Consider the following 21,557-nt stretch of genomic DNA (forward strand, 5'->3'; position numbering starts at 1 on the left):
TATCCATAATAATCATGTCTAGGCACATCAAATAAACGGAAGATAGCGTGTAGATTGTGCAAGACAGTTATGCTTGACATATTGTGCAGTTGATGAAAAATGGAATATTTAGTAAATAGAGCACAGAACACTACAGCACAAACAGGGCCTTCGGCCCACAAGTTGCGCCGATCATATCCCTACCTACCAGGCCTATCTATAACCCTCAATCCCATTAAATCCCATGTACTCATCCAGAAGTCTCTTAAAAGACCCCAACGAGTTTGCCTCCACCACCACCGACGGCAGCCGATTCCACTCACTCACCACCCTCTGAGTGAAAAACGTACCCCTAACATCTCTTCTGTACCTGCTCCCCAGCACCTTAAACCTGTGTCCTTCTGTAGCGACCATTTCAGCCCTGGGAAATAGCTCTGAGAATTCACCCTATCTATACCTCTCAACATCTTATAAACCTCTATCAGGTCGCCTCTCAACCTTCATCTCTCCAGGGAGAAAAGACCTAGCTCCCTCAACCTATCCTCATAAGGCATGCCACCCAATCCAGGCAACATCCTTGTAAATCTCCTCTGTACCCTTTCAATAGCTTCCACATCCTTCTTGTAGTGAGGCGACCAGAACTGCGCACAGTACTCCAAGTGGGGTCTGACAAGGGTCTTATAAAGTTGCAGCATTGTCTCCCGACTCCTAAACTCAATCCCTTGATTAATGAAGGCCAGTACACCATATACCTTCTTGACCACATCCTCCACCTGTGAGGCCAATTTAAGAGTCCTATGGACCTGACCCCAAGGTCCGTCTGCTCCTCTACACTGCTAAGAGTCCTACCCTTGATATTGTACTCCTTCATCCCATTGGACCTGCCAAAATTGAGTAAAGTTGATGACAATGAAATCAATGCCACAGACATGAAAGAGATCAAATGTGATTTTTGGAGCAAAAATGTGGAGGAAATTCTTGATTAATCAATGGTTCTTTGTGCTGACTTGGCATTTGCTCTTGATGTGCCATGCATTTCTTGACAATGACTTTGTCGTCATTGTTCATTCTCAGTCAATGGGCTGTCTCTCTTGTGAGTTATTTCATCTAATCTACGATTATATGTGACTGATGGCATCTATGCTTTCCTTGTGATTGACATTGTATATCATGTGTTCTTCACTCCTTATCTTCTCCTTTTTTATTCATCTATGGAATGTGGGCATTGCTGGCTGGCCAGCATTTATTGCCAATGCCTTGAGAAGGTGGTAGTGAACTGCATTCTTGAACTGCTGCAGTCCGTGAGGTAGACCCGCAGTGCTGTTAGGGATGGATATCCAGTACATTGACCCAGAGACAGTGAAGGAACGGTGATATGTAAGAATAAGAATGGTGTGACTTGGTTGGGGAACATCCAAGTGGTGGCATTTCCAGGTATCTGCTGCCTTTGTTCTTCTAGATGGTAGTGATCATGGATTTGGAAGGCGCTACCTAAGGAATCTTGTAAGTTCCTGAGTGCATCTTGTAGATGGTATACATGGCTGCCACTGTTCATTGATGGTGGAGGGATTGAATTTTTGTGGAAGGGGTACCAGTTAAAGTGGCCTGATTTGTCCTAGATGGTGTTGAGCTTCTTGAGTGTTATTGGATCTGGACTTATCCAGGCAAAGGGACAGTATTACATCACATTCCTGAGGTACATTTTGTAGATGGTAGACAGGCTTTGGGGAGTCAGGAGGTGTGTTACTCACTGCAGGATTCCTAGCCTTCAACCTGTTGTATAGCCACAGTATTTATATGACTAATCCAGTACAGTTTCTCGTCAATGGCATCTTCAGTATGTTGATAGTGGGAGATTCAACAAAGTTAATGCAATTGAATGTTAAGGGGCGATTGTTAGATTCTCTCTTGTTGGAGATGGTTATTGTCAGGCTCTGGTGTATTGAGAATGCTACTTGCCACTTGTCAGCCCAAACCTGGATATTGTCCAGCTATTGTTGCATTTGGACACAGACTGTTTCAGTATCTGAGGAGTCACAAATGATGCTAAACTCTGTGCAGTCATCAGTGAACATCCACACTTCTGATCTTAGGATGAAAGGAAGGTAATTGATGAAGCAGCTGAAGATGGTTGGGCCTAGGGCACTATCCTGAGGAACTCCTGCAGTGATGTTCTGGTACTGAAATGATTGACTTCCAATCACCACAATCATCTTCCTTTGTGCCAGGTTTAACGTAGGTTCCTTGTATTTGTACCATTATGTCCCTATTGATAAAACGCAGGACTTTTTTTATTCATTCAATGGACATAGGCACTGATGGCTCCCAGCATTTATTGCCCATCCCTAATTGCCCTTGGAGGGCAGTTGATAGTCAACCACATTGCTGTGGCTCTGGACTCATATGTAGGCCAGACCAGGTAAGGACAATAGATTTCCTTCCCTAAAGGACATTAGTGAACTAGATGTGTATTTTGGACAATTGACAATGGGTTCATGGTCATCAGTAGATTCTTAATCCCAGATTTTAAAAATTCAATTCAAATTTTACCATCTGCCGTGGCAGGATTTGAACCCAGGTCCCCAGAACTTTAGCTGAGTTTCTGGATTAATATTCTAGTGAAAGTACCACTAGGCCATTATCCCTCCTGCCATGTGCTTTATTAACCACTCTCTCAACCTGTGCTGACACCTTCAATGATTTGTGCACATAAATGCCCAGGTTCCTTTGCTCTTGCATCCCATTTAGACTTATATCTTTTATATTGCTTGTCCATGTTCTTCCTAACAAAATAGATTATCATAGAATCCCTACAGTGCAAAAAGAGGCCATTGAGTCTGCACCGACCACAATCCCTAGCCCCATATCCCTACATATTTACCTGCTAATCCCCACTAACCTATGCATCTCAGGACTCTAAGGGGCAATTTTTAGCATGACCAATCAACTTAACCCCCACATCTTTGGACTGTGGGAGGAAGCCCACACAGACATGGGGGAGAACAAGCAAACTCCACACAGACAGTGACCCAAGCTGGGAATGGAATCCAGGTCCCTGGAGCTGTGAAGCAGCAGTGCTAACCACTGTGCTACCATGCTGCCCTACTTAAACTTCTCTATGTTAAATTTCCTCTGCCACAAGGCCACCCCATTCTACCAATCTGTCAGTGTCACACTACTTCATATTTTACATCACCCACACATTTGGAAATTGTGCTCTGTACATTAAGGTCTCTTCATATCCTCATGGATTAGAAAGAATTTTATTCCGCAGAAACAGACCGATGCTGCTCTTTATCCTTGAACCTTCTTTGATATCAACAAAACCTGGCTTTTTGCATCATTATTGTGCCTCCAATCCCCAACGACAGTCTTTCCACTTTTATTTTTCCCTAAATTTATTCATTTACCCATCATGCCCTGAAACTACCGGAATGTGCTATTATTAGCGCGTACTTATTGTGCACCAGAGTGGGGGAACTGTTGTTCTGGTATTCAAATAAGTTTTTAGTATTTTTTCAGTTTTTAAGTACTGCCATTTGTAACTATTCTTTAATTATTTTCCTATTTTTGGGAGGAATTTGTGAACCCATTTCTTCTCGCACCTCACCTCATCTTGCTCACTCTTTACCTTTCTGGAAATGCTCTTGTTCTCCACCTGTTGACTTTCTCCCTGTCCTGTTGGAACTAACTCAGTCAAAGCTCTGCTCACTCAGATATTAAAGACATTCCACTCACCATTCAGGTTCCTTAGACTCTCCGGGATTATAATCTCTCAGGCTCATATTCATCCAGGTATTTATAACCAGACATGTTCTAAATATCCAAGATATTTAGAATCCTGATATTATATTGTTCCATTTAGAAATCTGGATATCACATTATTTCCCAGACTTTTACCACCTGCGCACTCATAGTCTCCCGGGTGTTTATAAACCTAGCTCCTCTTTTCCCGGGTATTATATCCGAAACATCAACTCTCCCAGGTGTTTATAACTCTAGCCATTGTTACCGGTTTACTTCTAACGCTGGAGTTTATTTTCCCCGGATACTTACAATCCCGGGTCTATGCTCCCGGGCATTTATGATTTCTCACTCTGAAATAACTTGAGACTAGCGTGAACTATCCATCTCAGATTTCTCTTACCTCGGTATTAGCAGCCACTCTATTACTGTGAATCAGGGAGCTTTGGGAATAATGTCCGGCCCCGGAGGGGGGGGTGGGTGGTGACTATCGTCTCCGCCCTGAACTCATGGTCATCTGGGTCGTCACTATCAATAAGTCCTCGTCACTATCGCTCCGGGTCACTATCACTCTCACTGTCCCTGCTCAACATCACAAGACCAGTGCCAACTAGCACTTTACTGTTAAACCAGGTCAGTATCTCAGTGCCATCTCAGTGTCCTCTCTGCATTGTTACTAGACCAGCAGTATAGTGATTTACCCCGCCCCCACTCCCCCCAACTCCCCCACTCTTCGGGGGAAGCGGCAGTGAACAGGAGTCTAAGAGTATTTAACAGTAGGATGACCTTGGAATTTCCTACTTCCATTTTATTCTCGAGTCTTGATGAGTTACGGGCATTGCTGCAAACGCCTTTGACTTGAGTGGCTTGCTAGGCCGTCGCAGAAGGCAGTGAGGAATCAGTATCATCTGGAGTCACATGTGACCAATTTCCTTCCCCAAAGGATACTGGTGAAACTGATGGGTTTTTAATGACAATTGGTGGCAGTTTCATGGTGAGCATTACTGAGACTAGCTTTATACTCCTGATTTATTAATTTAACTTACGATTCCATTAGCTGTCACGTGGGATTTGAACTCAAGTCTCCAGAGCTTTGGCCTCTGGGTTAAAAGTGACATTACCAGTGCACCCACCACCATGCCACCAATTGAGGCAGGGCACAGCCAGGGAGTACTGGAGATTGAGCTTGGGCAAAGTGTCGTGTCCAGTGAAAGCAAGGGAGAGGAAACCGATGAGTGACTGTGATGGGTAAGGAGATTTAGTGGGGTAAAATTGAAATGGGGAAAGGGAAATCTCAGAGTGATCAGACTAATTAAGGTCACCAACTTGAAATGCTACCTCTGTTTCTCTCAAATGCTGCTGATCATGCTGAGTATTTCCAGCAGAATTTGCTTTTATTTCAGGTTTCCACCATTTGCAAACATTGTGTTTGGTTGGTTTGTCTGAAGGTCCTGAGGGGATGATACAAACACTGAAGGCCATTCAGCCTGCTAGATCTATGCTGGCTCTTTACAGACAAATTTCAGAAAGATGCAACAAGGTAGTGATAATAGTTCCAGATGTACACCAATGACACCTAGTTCTCCCTATCACTCTTGGATTGAGCATATAATCCAGCCAAACACTCCAGAGGAGGTGCTGGCTGGTCAGAGGTGCTGTTCAGATGAGACATTAAACCTCCCCAGGTGGATGGAAAGAAAATCCTATGATATTTTGTCAAAGAGCAGGATAGTTCACGCTAGTCTCAAGTTATTTCAGACCCATAACCTATCATCAGAACCAGATGATGTTGGAGGGGAGCAGATTCTCCACCAGAATCCTGTTTATCGTAAGATCTCTAATTGCTTAAAATATGCCCATCTCTTACCAACTCTGGTTGTCTAATGAGAGTGGCCGGGGGTGGGGGCATGGAAGAATAGGTGTTCGGGTGAAATAGGGGTGTAGCATTGAAGTAAAATGGGGCATTAGGTTGAGATGGAGGTAGTAGAGATGAGCAGAGAGACGCATGTTGTTGCTGATGGATATAATAGGGTGGCATAGTAGTTAGTACTGTTTCCTCAATGCCAGAGACCTAGATTCATTTCTGGCCTTGGGTGACTGTCTGAAATTTGCTCATTCTCCATGTCTGCATGTGTTTCCCCCCCTCAGTCCAAAGATGAGCAGTTTAGGTGGATTGCCCATTAGTGTCAAGATAGTCGTGGTAAATGCATAGAGTTACAGGGATAGGACAGCAGAGTGAGCCTGGGTAAAATATTCTTTAAATGTTGGTGCAGACTCAATGGGCCCAATGTCCTCTTTCCGCACTGAAAGGCTTCTATGGTCCTATTCTATTGGTCAAGGACGTGCTTGAAGCTCAGGTGATGATCAAACAGTAAGCCAATATTCCATGTTGTGCAGATAACCTGGGAAGGGCATGGAATCAACAGCAAAGGAACAAAGTTGATGCTGGGAACCAATCTTGTTTCTCCTGGACAGTGGCTGTCACCTCAGCAAATTCCCAAATGGTTATCTTGCTGGCAAAACCAAGGTAACAGGACACAGTGGTAACACTGCACCTGTGTAGGCACGATATCCAGTTGCTGTCATTTTGCCACCAAACAGTCAGAGACCATCAGTATTCAAGAACAGTAAGGAAGCAACAAGAGAAGTCACAACAATATTTCAACACTATTCACGAGTGAAACGAGGCTGGACTGGGGAAGGACAGAAAGCAGGGTAATGACAAATACAATACTTGTAAATATCAAACTGCAACTTTAAAAAGGAATTGGAGAAATACATGCAAAGGAAACTTTTGCTCAACTATGTGGAAAGAACACAGCAGTGGGATAAATTGGATAATTCTATCAACCAACTGTGATGGATACAATGAATCAAAAAACCTGCGTGTAAAATCTGATGAGACTATGCTCATGCGTGATGACCAAAGTTCACAGCAAATCAAACTCTCTGGTGCAGTGTCAGTACCACACCACTGTTCCATTATTCAGCCCCCATGAGGGCCATATACCCACACATCCAACCAGCTTCTCTTCCACCTCATCTTGGGATCCTTCAGGCTCTGAGATGAGGGTGACCTGTACCATCCAGGTAGGGTCACTAACCTCAGACAGCGTGTTGATGAATGTTAGGCAGACATGGTCTCATTAGAACTTACAACCCCATTTGGACATATTCCTGGATATGGCATCACCATCCCCCATCCTCCTGCTCCTGGTCACCTGTCCAATTTAACATTGTTCACTTTCAGAGTGAGAAGGTGGGGCAGACTCTTCAACTGGATGACCCCTGTCAAACATTTTCTTTATATCCAGTAACAACCAAATATTCAAATAATGTGCCTTTAGAAAAACAATTTGTCGCCGCCTAAATAATTTCCCCTGGGTTACTCATGACCGATTCCTGCAGGTTAATGTTTAATTCTTGGCTAGCCAAGCTGAGGCCTCCAAAATCCCTCGATGTATTCCGGAATGGAAAACAAAGTTACTGCTTACACAGATTTGATGAAAATTAAATTTTATTTGATGAAAACTAAATTTGATTTGATTCAGAGATCAGCGGCAGTGAAAATTCTGTAAGAATTGTTTTTGGCATTGCTGGGGACAATGTCCCCAAACATCACTGGACCAATCTGAAGTGAATAGATCAAACTTCATGATTGGCTCCCACAGCCACTGGCTCCTCCACAGTGACTCAATGAGTCCATATCTGCATAATGTTTCACTGAGAACTGGGAGGTGAGAACACACCCCAGGTCTGAGAGACTAGAGTTAAAATAGGCCCATATACAGAGAGAAATTCAGAGGCTTAACATTTAGAAAGATTAAAATTAATTTCAATGAAAAAGTGAGCTATTTCTCAGAGGCAATAAACATAAACATTCTGTTCATTCCAGTCCTATTTCCAAAGCTCCCCCTTACCCAGTATATGCTGCTTCCTACTACTTCATTCTAACTCAATCATAGTGGCTAAACTCCCCCAAAGATCCCACTCCAAGTACTCTTCTTAACAAGACACCTCCAACCTCCCCCCCACCCTCCGCAACAAACATTGGACCCAAACAGGGCAGCACGGTGGCACAGTGGTTAGCACTGCTGCTTCACAGCTCCAGGGGCCTGGGTTCGATTCCCGACTTGGGTCACTGTGTGTGGAGTTTGCACATTCTCCTCACGTCTGCATAGGTTTCCTCCGGGTACTCTGGTTTCCTCCCACAGTCCAAAAATGTGTGGTTCGGTTGATTAGCCATGCTTAAAATTCTCCCTTAGTGTCCTGAGATGCATAGGTTAGAAAGATTGGCAGGTAAATGTGTAGGGATATGGGGGTGGGGCCTGGGTGGGACTGTGGTCAGTACAGACTTGATGGGACAAATGGCCTCTTTCTGCACTGTACGGGTTCTATGGTAAAACTTCTCCACTGAGCCCCTTCCCTCCCCCACTGAATCCCATCCTCAATACTGAACTCCAGCAACTCACCTCTGTCCAACACCTGTCCAACACCGCCCCCCCCCCGCAGTCATTCACATGCCCATGGCTACCTGGGCCCATCATTACTGCCCACTTTGTGCAATTCTCCCCCATGCCCCCCCCCCCCCCCCACCCCACCGCATTCCTGTACAGACTCCCCTCCCCACACTTCTGTACAGACACCTGACCCCCACCCCCATACAAATGTCCAGCCCCTACATCTTCCTGTTGTGCAAACACTCCTCCCCCCGTACCCCTCAAAAAAAACACCCCACAACCAACTCCATATCAGAGTCTTGGGCTCCTCCCCTCTGTAAACATCCAGCCCTACTCCCAGGCTCCATTGTGTCAGTCACTCAATCTCTTCCCCTCTCCTGTGTTGGACACGTACCCCCCTTCCTCCTGCCTTGCATCAGACAGCTCAGTATTGAACACTCCCACCAGACCCCAGACTCCAGAGTGTTTGCCCCATCCATATACAGGGCTGTTGGAACTTTTTGGGGACTAGGACTTAATGAAATTATGACCTCCTATTCACTTTCCCCCTTAATAAAAATCTCTCTGTGCAGCTCCCTCCAAGTACCGGAGGAATTCTGGAGTGAGTAGGAGCCTGTGAGAACCCCTCACCTCAACCCACCAGCGCTGATAGAATGTGACATCAGTGCAAATGCAATATGCATCAAATATTTGGGCAGAGCGTTGGTCAGTCAGGGAGTTAGCTCACGCAGGCAGCGCTCTGCTCCTGGAGAACTGGCTCGCTATTCATTGCAAAGCAGTCCATTGCATTCAAAGTACAAATTTTTAAAAAAATCACAGTGACCGCAGCACAGTGACGCGCTCCTTTCGGCTGAAATCTCCTCAGAGTTACTGGGGTAGTGTTGACATTCTGAGGTGTAGGTAACTAGCAACAGCTAAGTCACCTATCTCCCCTATGGGCTTCTCTGCCCAGTTGTTAGTGTTGAACTTGGTTCTGTAACTCCAGTGTGAGGAAGCAATAACAAAACAAAGAAAGCAGTGCTTGTAATCGCCATAGGGAATGATAAAGAAAAGTAGTCTTGTGTATTCAAGCTTTGGCCTTGTGCACGTCTCTGGGAATTCAAGTCTCGGCCTACTGCAGGCTCCCCCAGCCTCTCCTGCGTTCTCAGAGTATTGGAAACCGCCTCACTGTGCAGTCGCTGGCTGTGCCTGATACTGGTTCCCCACAGAGAAGACCATCACAGCTTAGTGGACAACCTGATCGCCAGGAACTGATGTCATTGGAGAGGCATGAGGCGGAAATGTGCAGAAAATGTACTCATCACATGAGCAGTCACCACGGGCCAATCCTACAGCAGAGATGGCAGGAAGGCCAAGAGGCTGAGTTGTTCATTGGCGTACAGAAGCATGGCATGATGGTAACAACCATCACATCAGCAAGACAAAGGTCCGTCCCAATGTGTAAATGCTAGGCTGCATGGGCTAACTGCTGTTGGAGGAAGTGATGGATCTGCTCAAAGCTAGGTCTGTCCTTGATGTCTCTACTCCAGCAGCTAACCATTAAATCAAAGATCCGTTTCGGACACACGTTTGGCTGGGACAGATAGATCTGTGGAGAGAGGAAGAGACAACAGAATGGTGAGAAATGCACAGCGGATCATAATCCCCTGCTTCACAGTTCCTGACAGTGATAGCTCACTCTACACTAACCTCAGCTGCTGTGCCTGACACAGTGAAGGCCCACTCTACACTAACCTCAGCTGCTGTGCCTGACACAATGATGGCCCACTCTACACTAACCTCAACTGCAGTCATAACTGTGAGGGGGAAATGATGCATATCTGGTGACCAATGCAGAACTGAGGGATGCTGCACTGTCAGAGATGCCATTTACTGGCTCAGAAGTTAAACCAAGACCCTATTTGCCTTATCAACTAGATGTATCAGATCCCATGGCATTCTTTCAAGATGTGGGTATGCCGGCGTTGGACTGGCGTAAACACAGTAAAAAGTCTGACAACACCAGGTTTTAGTCCAACCTATTTATTTGATAATATACTCACTAGCTTTCGGGGTTACCCCCTTCGTCAGGTGAATGGAGAGTTCTGGCCTCAGACAGAGTAAATACTCTTGCAACTCGGCCAACATTGTCTACCTGATACGTTGCAAGAAAGGATGTCCCGAAGCATGGTACATTGGGGAGACCATGCAGACGCTACGACAACGGATGAATGAACATCGCTCGACAGTCACCAGGCAAGACTGTTCCCTTCCTGTTGGCGAACACTTCAGTGGTCACGGGCATTCAGCCTCTGACCTTCGGGTAAGCATTCTCCAAGGCGGCCTTCACGACACACGACAGCGCAGAGTCGCTGAGCAGAGACTGATAGCCAAGTTCCGCACACATGAGGACGGTCTCAACAGGGATCTTGGGTTCATGTCACACTATCTGTAACCCCCATGACTTGCCTGGGTTTGCAAAACCTCACTTACTGTACTGTCTGGAGACAATACACATCTCTTTAAACTGTGATCAGTGCTCCTTCCACTCACATTATCAGCCACTTCAGGTCTTGAACAGCAGGTTAGGTGTAAGGATTCGCATTTTAATCAGTAATCTCTAAACTGTCTGTGCTTTATATGCTCTGTCTGAGGCCAGAACTCTCCATTCACCTGACGAAGGGGGTAACCCCGAAAGCTAGTGAGTATATTATCAAATAAATAGGTTGGACTAAAACCTGGTGTTGTCAGACTTTTTACATTCTTTCAAGAGCCAAGTAATTCTCCCCAATGTTCTGGCCTATGTCTATCCCTCAAACAACACTGCTAAATTAGATTATCTGGTCATTTTGCACTGGTGTTTGTGGAGCTTATCGTGTAACTAGTTACCCCACTTCCTACATTGCAACATGATCACATTTCAAAAGTACTTTAATGCTGGAAAGCTGTTTGGGAAGGCTCAGATAAAATCCAAGCTTTTTTTCCTTTTTTTCAGAGACAGGCATGTACAAGGAGGCCAGCAACCACACTGCCTCGTTTTCCTTACCTGCCGCCCCTGATTCCGGAAGAACTCTCCTGTATTCTCAATGATCTGTTCATCGGACTGCTGAGAGTATGGTTGTTCCTTACAGAAGGTGAACATCTCCCACATTGTCACTCCAAAGGCCCAGACATCACTGGCTGTGGTGAACTTTCCCTGCAATGACACACAGTTGGCTCAGTGTCAGCCGCACATTGTGCAAGACATCACCTATAAACCTTTCTCCTCTTGCCACCACACAAACGCACACTCACATCCGGCACGCCGCACCCCAAAACCCTTCTTCACTCTGTATTTAACTATTCCAATGTTCTCCTGTCCAGCTTCTCATTATCCATGCTCCATAAAACTTCAACTTGTCCAAAGTTCTGCAGTCCATATGCTACCTTGCATCAAAGCCCATTCAGCCATTCTGTGCTCACTGACCTACATTAACTCCCAGTCCGTCCACACCTCAAACTTTCTCAAATTCTCCCACGGCCTCATCATTTCCTACTTCTATAACCCTGTAATTCCCAGGATGGAGTCAGAGGTTTACAGCATGGAAACAGGCCCTTCGGCCCAACTTGTCCATGCTGCCCCATTTTTTAAAATCCCTAAGCTAATCACAATTGCCCGCATTTGGTCCATATCCCTCTATACCCATCTTACCCATGTAACTATCTAAATGCTTTTTAAAAGACCTCTACTACTGCCTCTGGCAGCTTGTTCCAGACACTCACCACCCTCTGAAAAAATTGCTCCTCTGGAACCTTTTGTATCTCTCCCCCATCACCTTAAACCTATGTCCTCTAGTTTTAGACTACCCTAACTTTTGGAAAATATAATCGACCATCTAGCTGATCTATGTCCCTCATTATTTTACACACCTCTATAAGATCACCCCTCAGCCTCCTACACTCCAGAGAAAAAAGTCCCAGTTTATCCAGCTTTCCTTATAACTCAAACCATTAAGTCCCAGTAGCACCCTAGTAAATCTCTTCCACATCCTTTCTATAATAGGGTGACCAGAACTGTACATAGTATTCCAAGTGTGGCCTTACCAATGTCTTGTACAACTTCAACAAGACGTCCCAATTCATGTATTCAATGTTCTGACCAATGAAACCAAGCATGCTGAATGCCTTCTTTACCACTCTGTCCACCTGTGACTCCACTTCCAAGCAGCTATGAACCTGTACCCCTAGATCTCTTTGTTCTATAACTCTCCCCAACGCCTTACTATTAACTGAGTAAGTCCTGCTCTGGTTCAATCTACCAAAATACATCACATTTATTTAAATTAAACTCCATCTGCCATTTGTCAGTCCACTGGCCCAATTGATCAAGATCCCGTTGCAATCGGAGATAACTTTCTTCACTGTCCACTATGCCACCAATCTTGGTGTCACCTGCAAACTTACTAACCACGCCCCCTATATTCTCATCCAAATCATGAATATAAATGACAAATAACCACGGACACAGCACACTGCTGGTCACAAGCCTCCAGTTCGTAAAACAACTCTCTACAACCACCCTCTGGCTCCTGTCAAGAAGCCAATTTTGTATCCACTTAGCTACCTCACACTGGATCCCATGTGATTTAACCTTATGCAACAACCTACCATGCGATACCTTGTCAAAGGCCTTGCTAAAGTCCATGTAGACAACATCAACTGCACTGCCCTCATCTACCTTCTTGGTTACCCTTTCAAAAACCTCAATTAAATTTGTGAGACATGATTTTCCACTCACAAAGAAATGCTGACTGTCCCTAATCAGTCTTTGCATCTCTAAATGTCTGTAGATCCTGTCTTCAAAATACCTTCCAACAACTTATCCACCACAGATGTGAGGCTCACTGGCCTGTAGTTCCCAGGCTTTTCCCTGCAACCCTCCAATCTTCAGGCACCTGACCTGTGACTATTGATGATGTGTGCACTCCCAGGACCAGCCTCATTCATATCCTCCAATTTCCATTACTCCACCATTGGCAGCCTGACTGGACCCCAAGCTCTGGAATTCCCTCCCAAAAGCTCTTTTCTCTCTACCTCTTTTTCCACTTCTTTCTTCTCTTTGACCAAGCTTTTGATTAATTTACTAATATTCCTGCCTTTAGCACATCAGCTTTTGAGTGAATACTCTTCTGACATGAACCATGGTAGGCTTTCTGGTGTGATAATCACTACAGTAAATATAGGGTGGAGAGGGGGGTGTGGCTGATTACAGGCTGGCACTCACCAGCAGAATACTTTCCCATGCCATCCAGCGGATGGGCAGCACGGCACGGCCCTGGATCCGGTAATAGTCACCGCTGTACAGGTTGCGGCTCATGCCAAAGTCGGCTATCTTGATGGTACAGCGGTTTCCCACCAGGCAGTTGCGTGTTGCGAGGTCCCGGTGTACGACATTGAGCGAGGAGAGATATCTCATGCCAGAGGCGACCTGGGCCATCATGTGCAGGAGAGACTGGTAGCTAGGCAAGGGGAGAAAGGAGAGAGAGTGAACAGGCTGAGCCAAGGGCACAAGGCTAGCCAAGCAGCACAGAACTGCCAGGGGATAGCTGAGCCTCACTTGGTCATATATCCCATCGTCCTTACATGCTGTTACAGGGTTGAATCAAGAAACACTTTACTTCCAATACAAGCTTGAGCATTAGGAAAAACAGAAATCATCTAGAATAGAATAGAGTCCCTACAGTGCAGAAAGAAGCCATTCACCTCATCTAGCCTGCACAATCCTACCCTGGTCCTATCCTCTAACCCCATATATTTACCCTGCTAATCCCCCTGACACTGTCAATTTAGTATGGCCAATCCACCTAATTCACACATCTTTGGAGTGTGGGAGGAAACCGGAGCACCCAGAGGAAACCCAAGAAGGTGCAAACTTCACACATACAATGACCCAAGGCTGGAATCGAACCTGGGTCCCCAATGCTGTGAGGCAGCAGTGCTAACCATTAACCAGGATAACACAATGATTTTTCTTATAACTCTCACAAAAAAGTCTCAATTTCTTACACAAATCTCAAAACCAGTGGAAGGATATTACTAAGGTCTTCAATGTGCTGTCATTTTATAGGTTAAAATGTGAGTACAATCTGACATTACTGCTTCCGTGTCTATACCAGATACAGCTACAAGTAGTTGTTTGTACTTGTTGCTGTGCTTTTGGTACCTCTCTTTCCAATCTTCATCAGAAATGAAAGGTATGTCCTGGGTTCCATTCAGCTACACCCCCACCCCTGGCTGTATACCTGCAGGATTCTCTGCAGTTTTTCAGTTCTTTTAATATAGTGAAGTAGTTCTGTACATCTGATTAATAAACTATTCTAGACCCTGTGATAACAGTGCAAGGGACCACTGACAGGTGACACTGTCTAGTTCTATTGCCTCAGGAGGACGCTCCAGCGCAGGACTGAAGACAGGACATTAAATCGAGGTCTCACCTTCCCTTTGGGGTGAATCTCGTGGCTCTGTTTTTAAGAGGAGCAGCCTGTCCAAGCAATATTTAAACCTCAAACAATGTCACCAAAAGGCAGATTAATTGGGCCTTGCTCATTCTGTCATGGGATCGTGCTGTACACAGATTGTTTCTTGCATTTCCTTCATTACCCCACTTCAAATATACTGTGAAACACCTTGCTGTAGAAATACACTTCTTTTGTGTACTACATCGTCTCTTCTATCATCACCTTCCTCCCAATGGCTGCAGTATAGTATGCTGTCCCTGGTGGTTTACTCCTACCTGACACTAGGGATGTTCTTTGCCAAAGTAAAGTGGCTCTCCAGCTCCCGCTGGCTCAGGAACTGGTTGAGGTCCCCATTCTCCATGTACTCGGTGACCATGCAGAGTGGGTCATCACGGGTACAGACACCAAGAAGCCGGATAATATTCGGGTCCTTCAGCCGTGACATAATCTTCATCTCTTTGAGGAAGTTATTCCTGGAAAGGACGGACAGGGATTGGTTATAACCAGGAACTCTGGTATCCATTCCCTCTCTGATATAGCACATCGTCCATCATGACATTCCCTCTGTTGCCTTCAATCATCTGGCTGTGAGGAGGTGTCAATTATACTGACCATGTGGTAGCGCAGTGTGCCACGCTCAATCATTATGTAGGATTAGAGAGATTATGTGGCACAGAAACAGGCCATTCAGCCCAAGCAGTTCATGCCAGAGTCTGTGCTCCATTTCAGCCTCCTCCATCTTTTCTCATCTAAACCTAACATTGTAACTCACTATTCCTGTCTCCCTCAGTTACTTGTCTGGATTCCACCCCCCCAACTCCCCGCGCGAGCCCGCCCCGTGCCCCCGCCCACTCCCCGCAGGAGCCCGCCCCGCGCCCCCGCCCCGCGGGAACCAGCCCCGCGCCCCCGCCCCCTCCCCGCGGGAACCAGCCCCGCGCCCCCGCCCACTCCCCGCGGGAGCCCGCCCCCGCCCACTCCCTGCAGGAGCCAGCCCCCGCCCACTCCCCCGCCCAACTCCCCGCGCGAGCCAGCCCCGCCCCGTGCCCCCGCCCACTCCCTGCAGGAGCCCGCCCCGCGCCCCCGCCCCCTCCCCGCGGGAACCAGCCCCGCGCCCCCGCCCCCTCCCCGCGGGAGCCAGCCCCGCGCCCCCGCCCCCTCCCCGCGGGAGCCAGCCCCGCGCCCCCGCCCCCTCCCCGCGGGAGCCAGCCCCGCGCCCCCGCCCCCTCCCCGCGGGAGCCAGCCCCGCGCCCCGCGCCCCCGCCCCGCGGGAACCAGCCCCGCGCCCCCGCCCCCTCCCCGCGGGAACCAGCCCCGCGCCCCCGCCCCCTCCCCGCGGGAACCAGCCCCGCGCCCCCGCCCCCTCCCCGCGGGAGCCAGCCCCGCGCCCCCTCCCCGCGGGAACCAGCCCCGCGCCCCCGCCCCCTCCCCGCGGGAACCAGCCCCCGCCCCCTCCCCGGGTAAAAAAGCTTCTTCTGAATTCCCGATTGGATTTCTTAGGGACTATCCTACATTGACGGCTTCTAGCTATGCTGCTCCCCACAAGAGGGGACATTCTCTCACTATCCATCCTATCAAAACCTCTCAGAATTTTAAACACTTCTATTAGGTCATCCCTCAGCCACAGAAAAAGGGATCCAGCCCATCAATCCTTTTCTGACAGTCCAGGAGAACTCCCAAAACCCAAATCTCTCCACCTGTGATCATTTCATCCCTCCCAAACTGACAGCTGTCCTCTGTACGTTTACCCCAGACTCCTGATAGGATAGGGATCAGCTGGCTGTGCACGTTCCTGACACCCCCGCCGTTTTTACTCAGCCAATTCCAACACGTTGCAGGTTGAAGGATAAGCAGCACCTACCGGGCATTTGTTGTGGCGTCTGACCTCAGCATCTTCACAGCCACCAAGACTGGCCGTTGTCCTGTATTGAGGAGGAAGTCGGGTTGCAGACTCGCCGCTTCACACAAGTGGACCTGGAGAAGGAGCACAGCTTCATCACTCACTATCAGTCAACGTGATAGACGCAGCATGCTTCTGGACTGACCCCTAAAACCATCCCCCCTCCCCAGACCAGGCCCACTCCACCCAGACCCCTCAAACTCCCCCTACCCCGAACTAGAAAACATAGAAATATAGAAAAACTACAGCACAAACAGGCCCTTCGACCCACAAGTTGCACCAAACCTGTCCCTACCTAATAGACTTACCTATAACCCTCAATCCTATTAAGTCCCATGTACTTATCCAAAAGTCTCTTAGAAGACGCTATCGAATCCGCCATCGAATCCGCCTCCACCACCACCGACGGCAGCCGATTCCATGCACCCACCACCCTCAGTAAAAAACTTACCCCTGACATCTCCTCTTTACCTACTCCCCAGCACCTTAAACCTGTGTCCTCTTGTAGCAGCTATTTCAGCCCTGGGGAAAAAGCCTGAGAATCCACCCGATCTATACCTCTCAACATCTTATACACTTCTATCAGGTCACCCCTCAAAGTCCTTAAGAACATAAGAAATAGGAGCAGGAGTAGGCCATCTAGCCCTTCGAGCCTGCCCCGCCATTCAATAAGATCATGGCTGATCTGAAGTGGCTCAGTTCCACTTTCCCACTTTCTCCCCATAACCCTTAATCCCCTTGTCTGTCAAAAACCTATCTACCCGTGTCTTAAATATATTTAGCGAGGCAGCCTCCACCACTTCAACGGGCAGAGAATTCTAAAGATTCACCACCCTTTGAGTGAAGAAGTTCCTCCTCAACTCTGTTCTAAACTGCATTCCCCCCCCCCCCGCCTTATCTTGAGGCTGTGCCCTCTAGTCCTGCTGTCCTTTCTGAGCGGGAAGAATCTCTCTACCTCTACCCTATCCATCCCTTTCATTATCTTATACGTCTCTATAAGATCCCCCCTCATCCTTCTAAACTCCAACAAGTATAGACCCAGTCTATTTAGTCTCTCTTCATAGTCTAACTCCCTCATCTCCCGTATCAGCCTAGTGAACCTCCTCTGCACTCCCCCCAAGGCCAAAATATCCTTACGCAAGTGCGGCGACCCAAAACTGCACACAGTACTCCAGCTGCGGCCTCACCAGCATCCTGTACAGTTGCAGCAAGACCTTCCTGCTTTTATATTCTATCCCCCTCGCTATAAAGGCCAACATTCCATTCACCTTCTTGATCACCTGCTGCACCTGCAGACTGGGTTTTTGCAACTCATGCACAAGGACCCCCAGGTCCCTCTGCACTGTAGCATGCTGCACCTTTTTGCCCTTTAAATAGTAATCCCTCCTACTATTACTCCTGCCAAAGTGGATAACCTTACACTTGCTAACATTGTACTCCATCTGCCAAGGTCCTCGCCCACTCGCTCAGCCTATCCAGATCCCTCTGTAGACTTTACACACCCTGCGCACAATTTGCCGTTCCACCAATCTTCGTGTCAACAGCAAATTTCATCACCCTACACTCAGCCCCCTCCTCCAGATCATCTATATAAATGGTAAATAGCTGAGGCCCCAGCACCGATCCCTGCGGCACTCCACTAGTCACCAACCGCCAATCAGAGTAGCACCCATTGATACCAACACTCTGCCTATTAGACAACCAATCCTCTATCCACGCTAACACCTTACCCCCAACTCCATGCCCCCTAACCTTCTGAAGCAACCTTTTGTGTGGCACCTTATCAAACGCCTTCTGAAAATCGAGAAACACCACATCCACCGGTTCCCCTCTGTCTACCGCACTAGTCACATCCTCATAGAAATCTAATAAATTCGTCAAACACGACTTCCCCTTAACGAATCCGTGCTGCGTCTGCTCTATCAAACAGTTCTTCTCTAGGTGCCTCACTATTTCCTCTTTGATGATGGATTCAAGCATTTTTCCAACTACAGACGTTAAACTAACTGGCCTATAATTCCCTGCTACTTTTTTTAAACAGCGGTGTAACATTAGCCGTTTTCCAATCTTCCGGCACTTCCCCAGAATCCAGCGAAGTTTGGTAAATAATCACTAAGGCGTCTACGATCACCTCTGCCATTTCCTTCAGAACCCTGGGATGCATTCCATCCGGTCCTGGGGACTTGTCCACCATCAGTCCCGCTAGTCAATCAAGCACTACCTCTCTAGTGACAGTAAATGCATTCAGTCCCTCAAATCCTACCATCCTTCTATCTTTAATATCCGGCAAACTATTCGCATCCTTCTGCGTGAAGACCGAGGCAAAAAACTTATTTAAGGCCTCAGCCATTTCCTCATCTCCTACCACTAAATCCCCCCTCTCATCCTCTAAGGGTCCAACATTCAATCTAGCCAGCCTCCTCCTCTTTATATATTTGTAAAAACTCTTACTGTCCTTTTTTATATTTAGTGCTAGTTTAGCTTCATAGTCTATCCTTCCTTTCTTTACCAACTTCTTAGTCATTCTTTGTTGATTTTTGAACCTCTCCCAATCTTCTACTCGCCCACTACTTTTAGCCACTCTAAACACATCAGCTTTTAATTTAATACTCTCCTTTATTTCCTTCGATAACCACGGCTGGTTATCCCTTCTCCTACAGTCCTTCTTTGCCATTGGAATATATTTCTGCTGAGCACCGAAGAAGATCTCCTTAAAGATCCTCCACTGTTCCTCAGTCGTCCTACCGACCAATCTGTGCCCCCAGTCTACATTCGCCAATTCCTCGCATCTTATCGTATTCCTTCGTCTCTCCAAGGAGAAAAGGCCGAGCTCTCTCAACCTATCCTCGTAAGGTATGCCACCCAATCCGGGTAACATCCTTATAAATCTCCTCTGCACCCTTTCTATGGCTTCCACATCCTTTCTGTAATGAGGCTACTAGAACTGAGCACAGTACTCAAAGTGGGGTCTGACCAGGGTCTTATAAAGCTGCATTATCTCCCGACCCCCCAGATCAAACCACTGTCCCCCCAGTGTGAACCCACCACCCTCCCAACTTCCCCCCCCCCCAAGCTGAACCCCCTAGCCCCCGCGCCACCCCCCCCCCCCCCCACAACACCCTGGCTGAACCCCCTCAACCCCTCCCACTCAGGCCAACTCCCCCAAACTGACAGTTGTCCTCTATATGTCAGCCCCAGACTCCAAATAGGATAGGGATCAACTGGCTGGCTGTGCAGGCTCCTGCCCCCTCTGTGATTTACACACTGATATCTGCCCTCAAAAAGCCTTGTGGACCCTCATAACAGCTTGTTAGGACCAGGAGCAGAATGCGAGTGCAGTTACACAATGCGTAGGAACGAGGTCATGTGAAAAACACTCACCTCCCCGAACTGCCCCTCCCCCAGCATCTCCTTGAAGTGCAGCTGATGACGGGAGATCTCCTCCACAGCCAGCTCCATCTTAATGAGGGAGTCCACGGTGAGTGCAGGAACTGCGTATGTGTTGTTCCCAGTCACACCCTGCAGATTGACTATATCAGCCTCAGCGTAATGTGGGACGCTGCTCTGGAAACTCTGGTGTGGAGTGGCCTTTGTCAGATCAGGTTCTGCGTAGTCCCCACTGCATGCTGGGAAAGAGACACATGGGAAGTTAGCGCTCAGACGGAGAGGCAGTGATGAAATATGCAACAGTCACCAGTTCCCAACTCTATCATTCTCAACTCACTCAGTTACCCTTCCAGTTAACCACAGCCAACCCTCTGCTATTGAGTCTCAATGTGAGAGTTAGTGTGTCGGATGGTGGGCTGTGACTGGAGGGTTTCGTTGAGAGGGGTGGGCTGTGACTGGAGGGTTTCAGTCGGTGGGGGGGAGGGGGGGGTGCGCTGTGTGGAATGTGTTGTCTGTATCCTATCTCAAATGTCGTTCACTCATCACCACCATGTTCGCTGATCTATGGTGACTCTCAGTCCAGCAATGCCTTACTTTTTAAGTTCTCATTTAGTTTTCAAATCCCTCAGTGGCTTCACCCCTCCCTATCTCGGTGATATCCTATAGCCCCACAATCCATAGAGATACCTGTGGCTGTCCCATTCTTGTTGCTGGTCTATCTCCAATATCCTTCATCCCACCGTCAGCTGGGTTCACAGTAAGCAATGGAATTCCCTTCCTAAATCTCTCAACATCTCTCCTCTTCTTTAAGCTATCGTTATAAACCTACTTGCTGAACCCAGCTTTTGGTCACCTGGTCTAATATCTCCTGTGACTTGGTGAAAGATTCTGGATGATTACTGAGGGAAACAGTAAAAGTCTACATTTAAACATCGAGTTAAACTGCAAGAATAGCAGAAAAAACTCGATGAATTTTTGTAACATTTCAGTAAGCTTCTGAAAATAAAGCAGTCCATTCCTACAGGCAGCAAGAGCTGCACCACAGGCAGGTTTGGACTGATAAATATCTGCATCACACAAATGCCAGGCAATGATCATCTTCTGCAAGAGAGAATATAAACATCTTCCCTTGACCTTCAATGGCCCTGCCCTTACTAAAGTGCCCATTATCACAATTCGGGTGTTGACATATGCAGAATCCCTGCAGTGCAGAAGGAGGCCATTTGACCCACTGAGTCTGCACTGACTACAATCCTTCCAGATCCCTATTCCTGTCACCTCAGTTATTTACCTCGCTAACCCCCAGACACTAAGGGGCAATTTATCATGGCCAATCAACCTAACAGCACATCTTCAGACTGTGGGAGGATACGGGGAGAACATGGAACATGGCAAGTGGAATTTAACACAGACAAATGTGAGGTATTGCACTTTGGAAGGACAAACCAAAGTAGAATGTGGCTCTGAAGAGTGCAGTTGAATAGAGGGATTTGGGAATACAGGTACAGAATTCCCTAAAAGTGACGTCACAGGTGGATAGGATCGTAAAGAGTGCTTTTGGTACACCGGCCTTTATAAATCAGAGTATCGAGTATAAAAGTTGGAGTGTTATGG

General features: G+C 47.3%; 1 protein-coding gene across 1 annotated transcript in view; it reads right to left on the minus strand.

Moving 5' to 3' along the window:
- Window positions 1–8,400: 8,400 nt before the first annotated feature.
- ddr2l (discoidin domain receptor family, member 2, like) overlaps window positions 8,401–21,557 on the minus strand; it is a 48,819-nt gene continuing 35,662 nt past the window's right edge. The window contains 6 exon segments of the mRNA XM_080211921.1: window positions 8,401–9,771; window positions 11,209–11,358; window positions 13,426–13,660; window positions 14,935–15,132; window positions 16,518–16,630; window positions 19,938–20,182. Of these exon segments, the coding sequence (XP_080068047.1) occupies window positions 9,631–9,771; window positions 11,209–11,358; window positions 13,426–13,660; window positions 14,935–15,132; window positions 16,518–16,630; window positions 19,938–20,182 (1,082 nt within the window). The 3' untranslated portion in view covers window positions 8,401–9,630.

The sequence above is a fragment of the Carcharhinus amblyrhynchos genome, chromosome 25 (assembly GCF_965287045.1).
Source record: "Carcharhinus amblyrhynchos chromosome 25, sCarAmb.v2.hapA, whole genome shotgun sequence".
Taxonomy (NCBI): domain Eukaryota; kingdom Metazoa; phylum Chordata; class Chondrichthyes; order Carcharhiniformes; family Carcharhinidae; genus Carcharhinus; species Carcharhinus amblyrhynchos.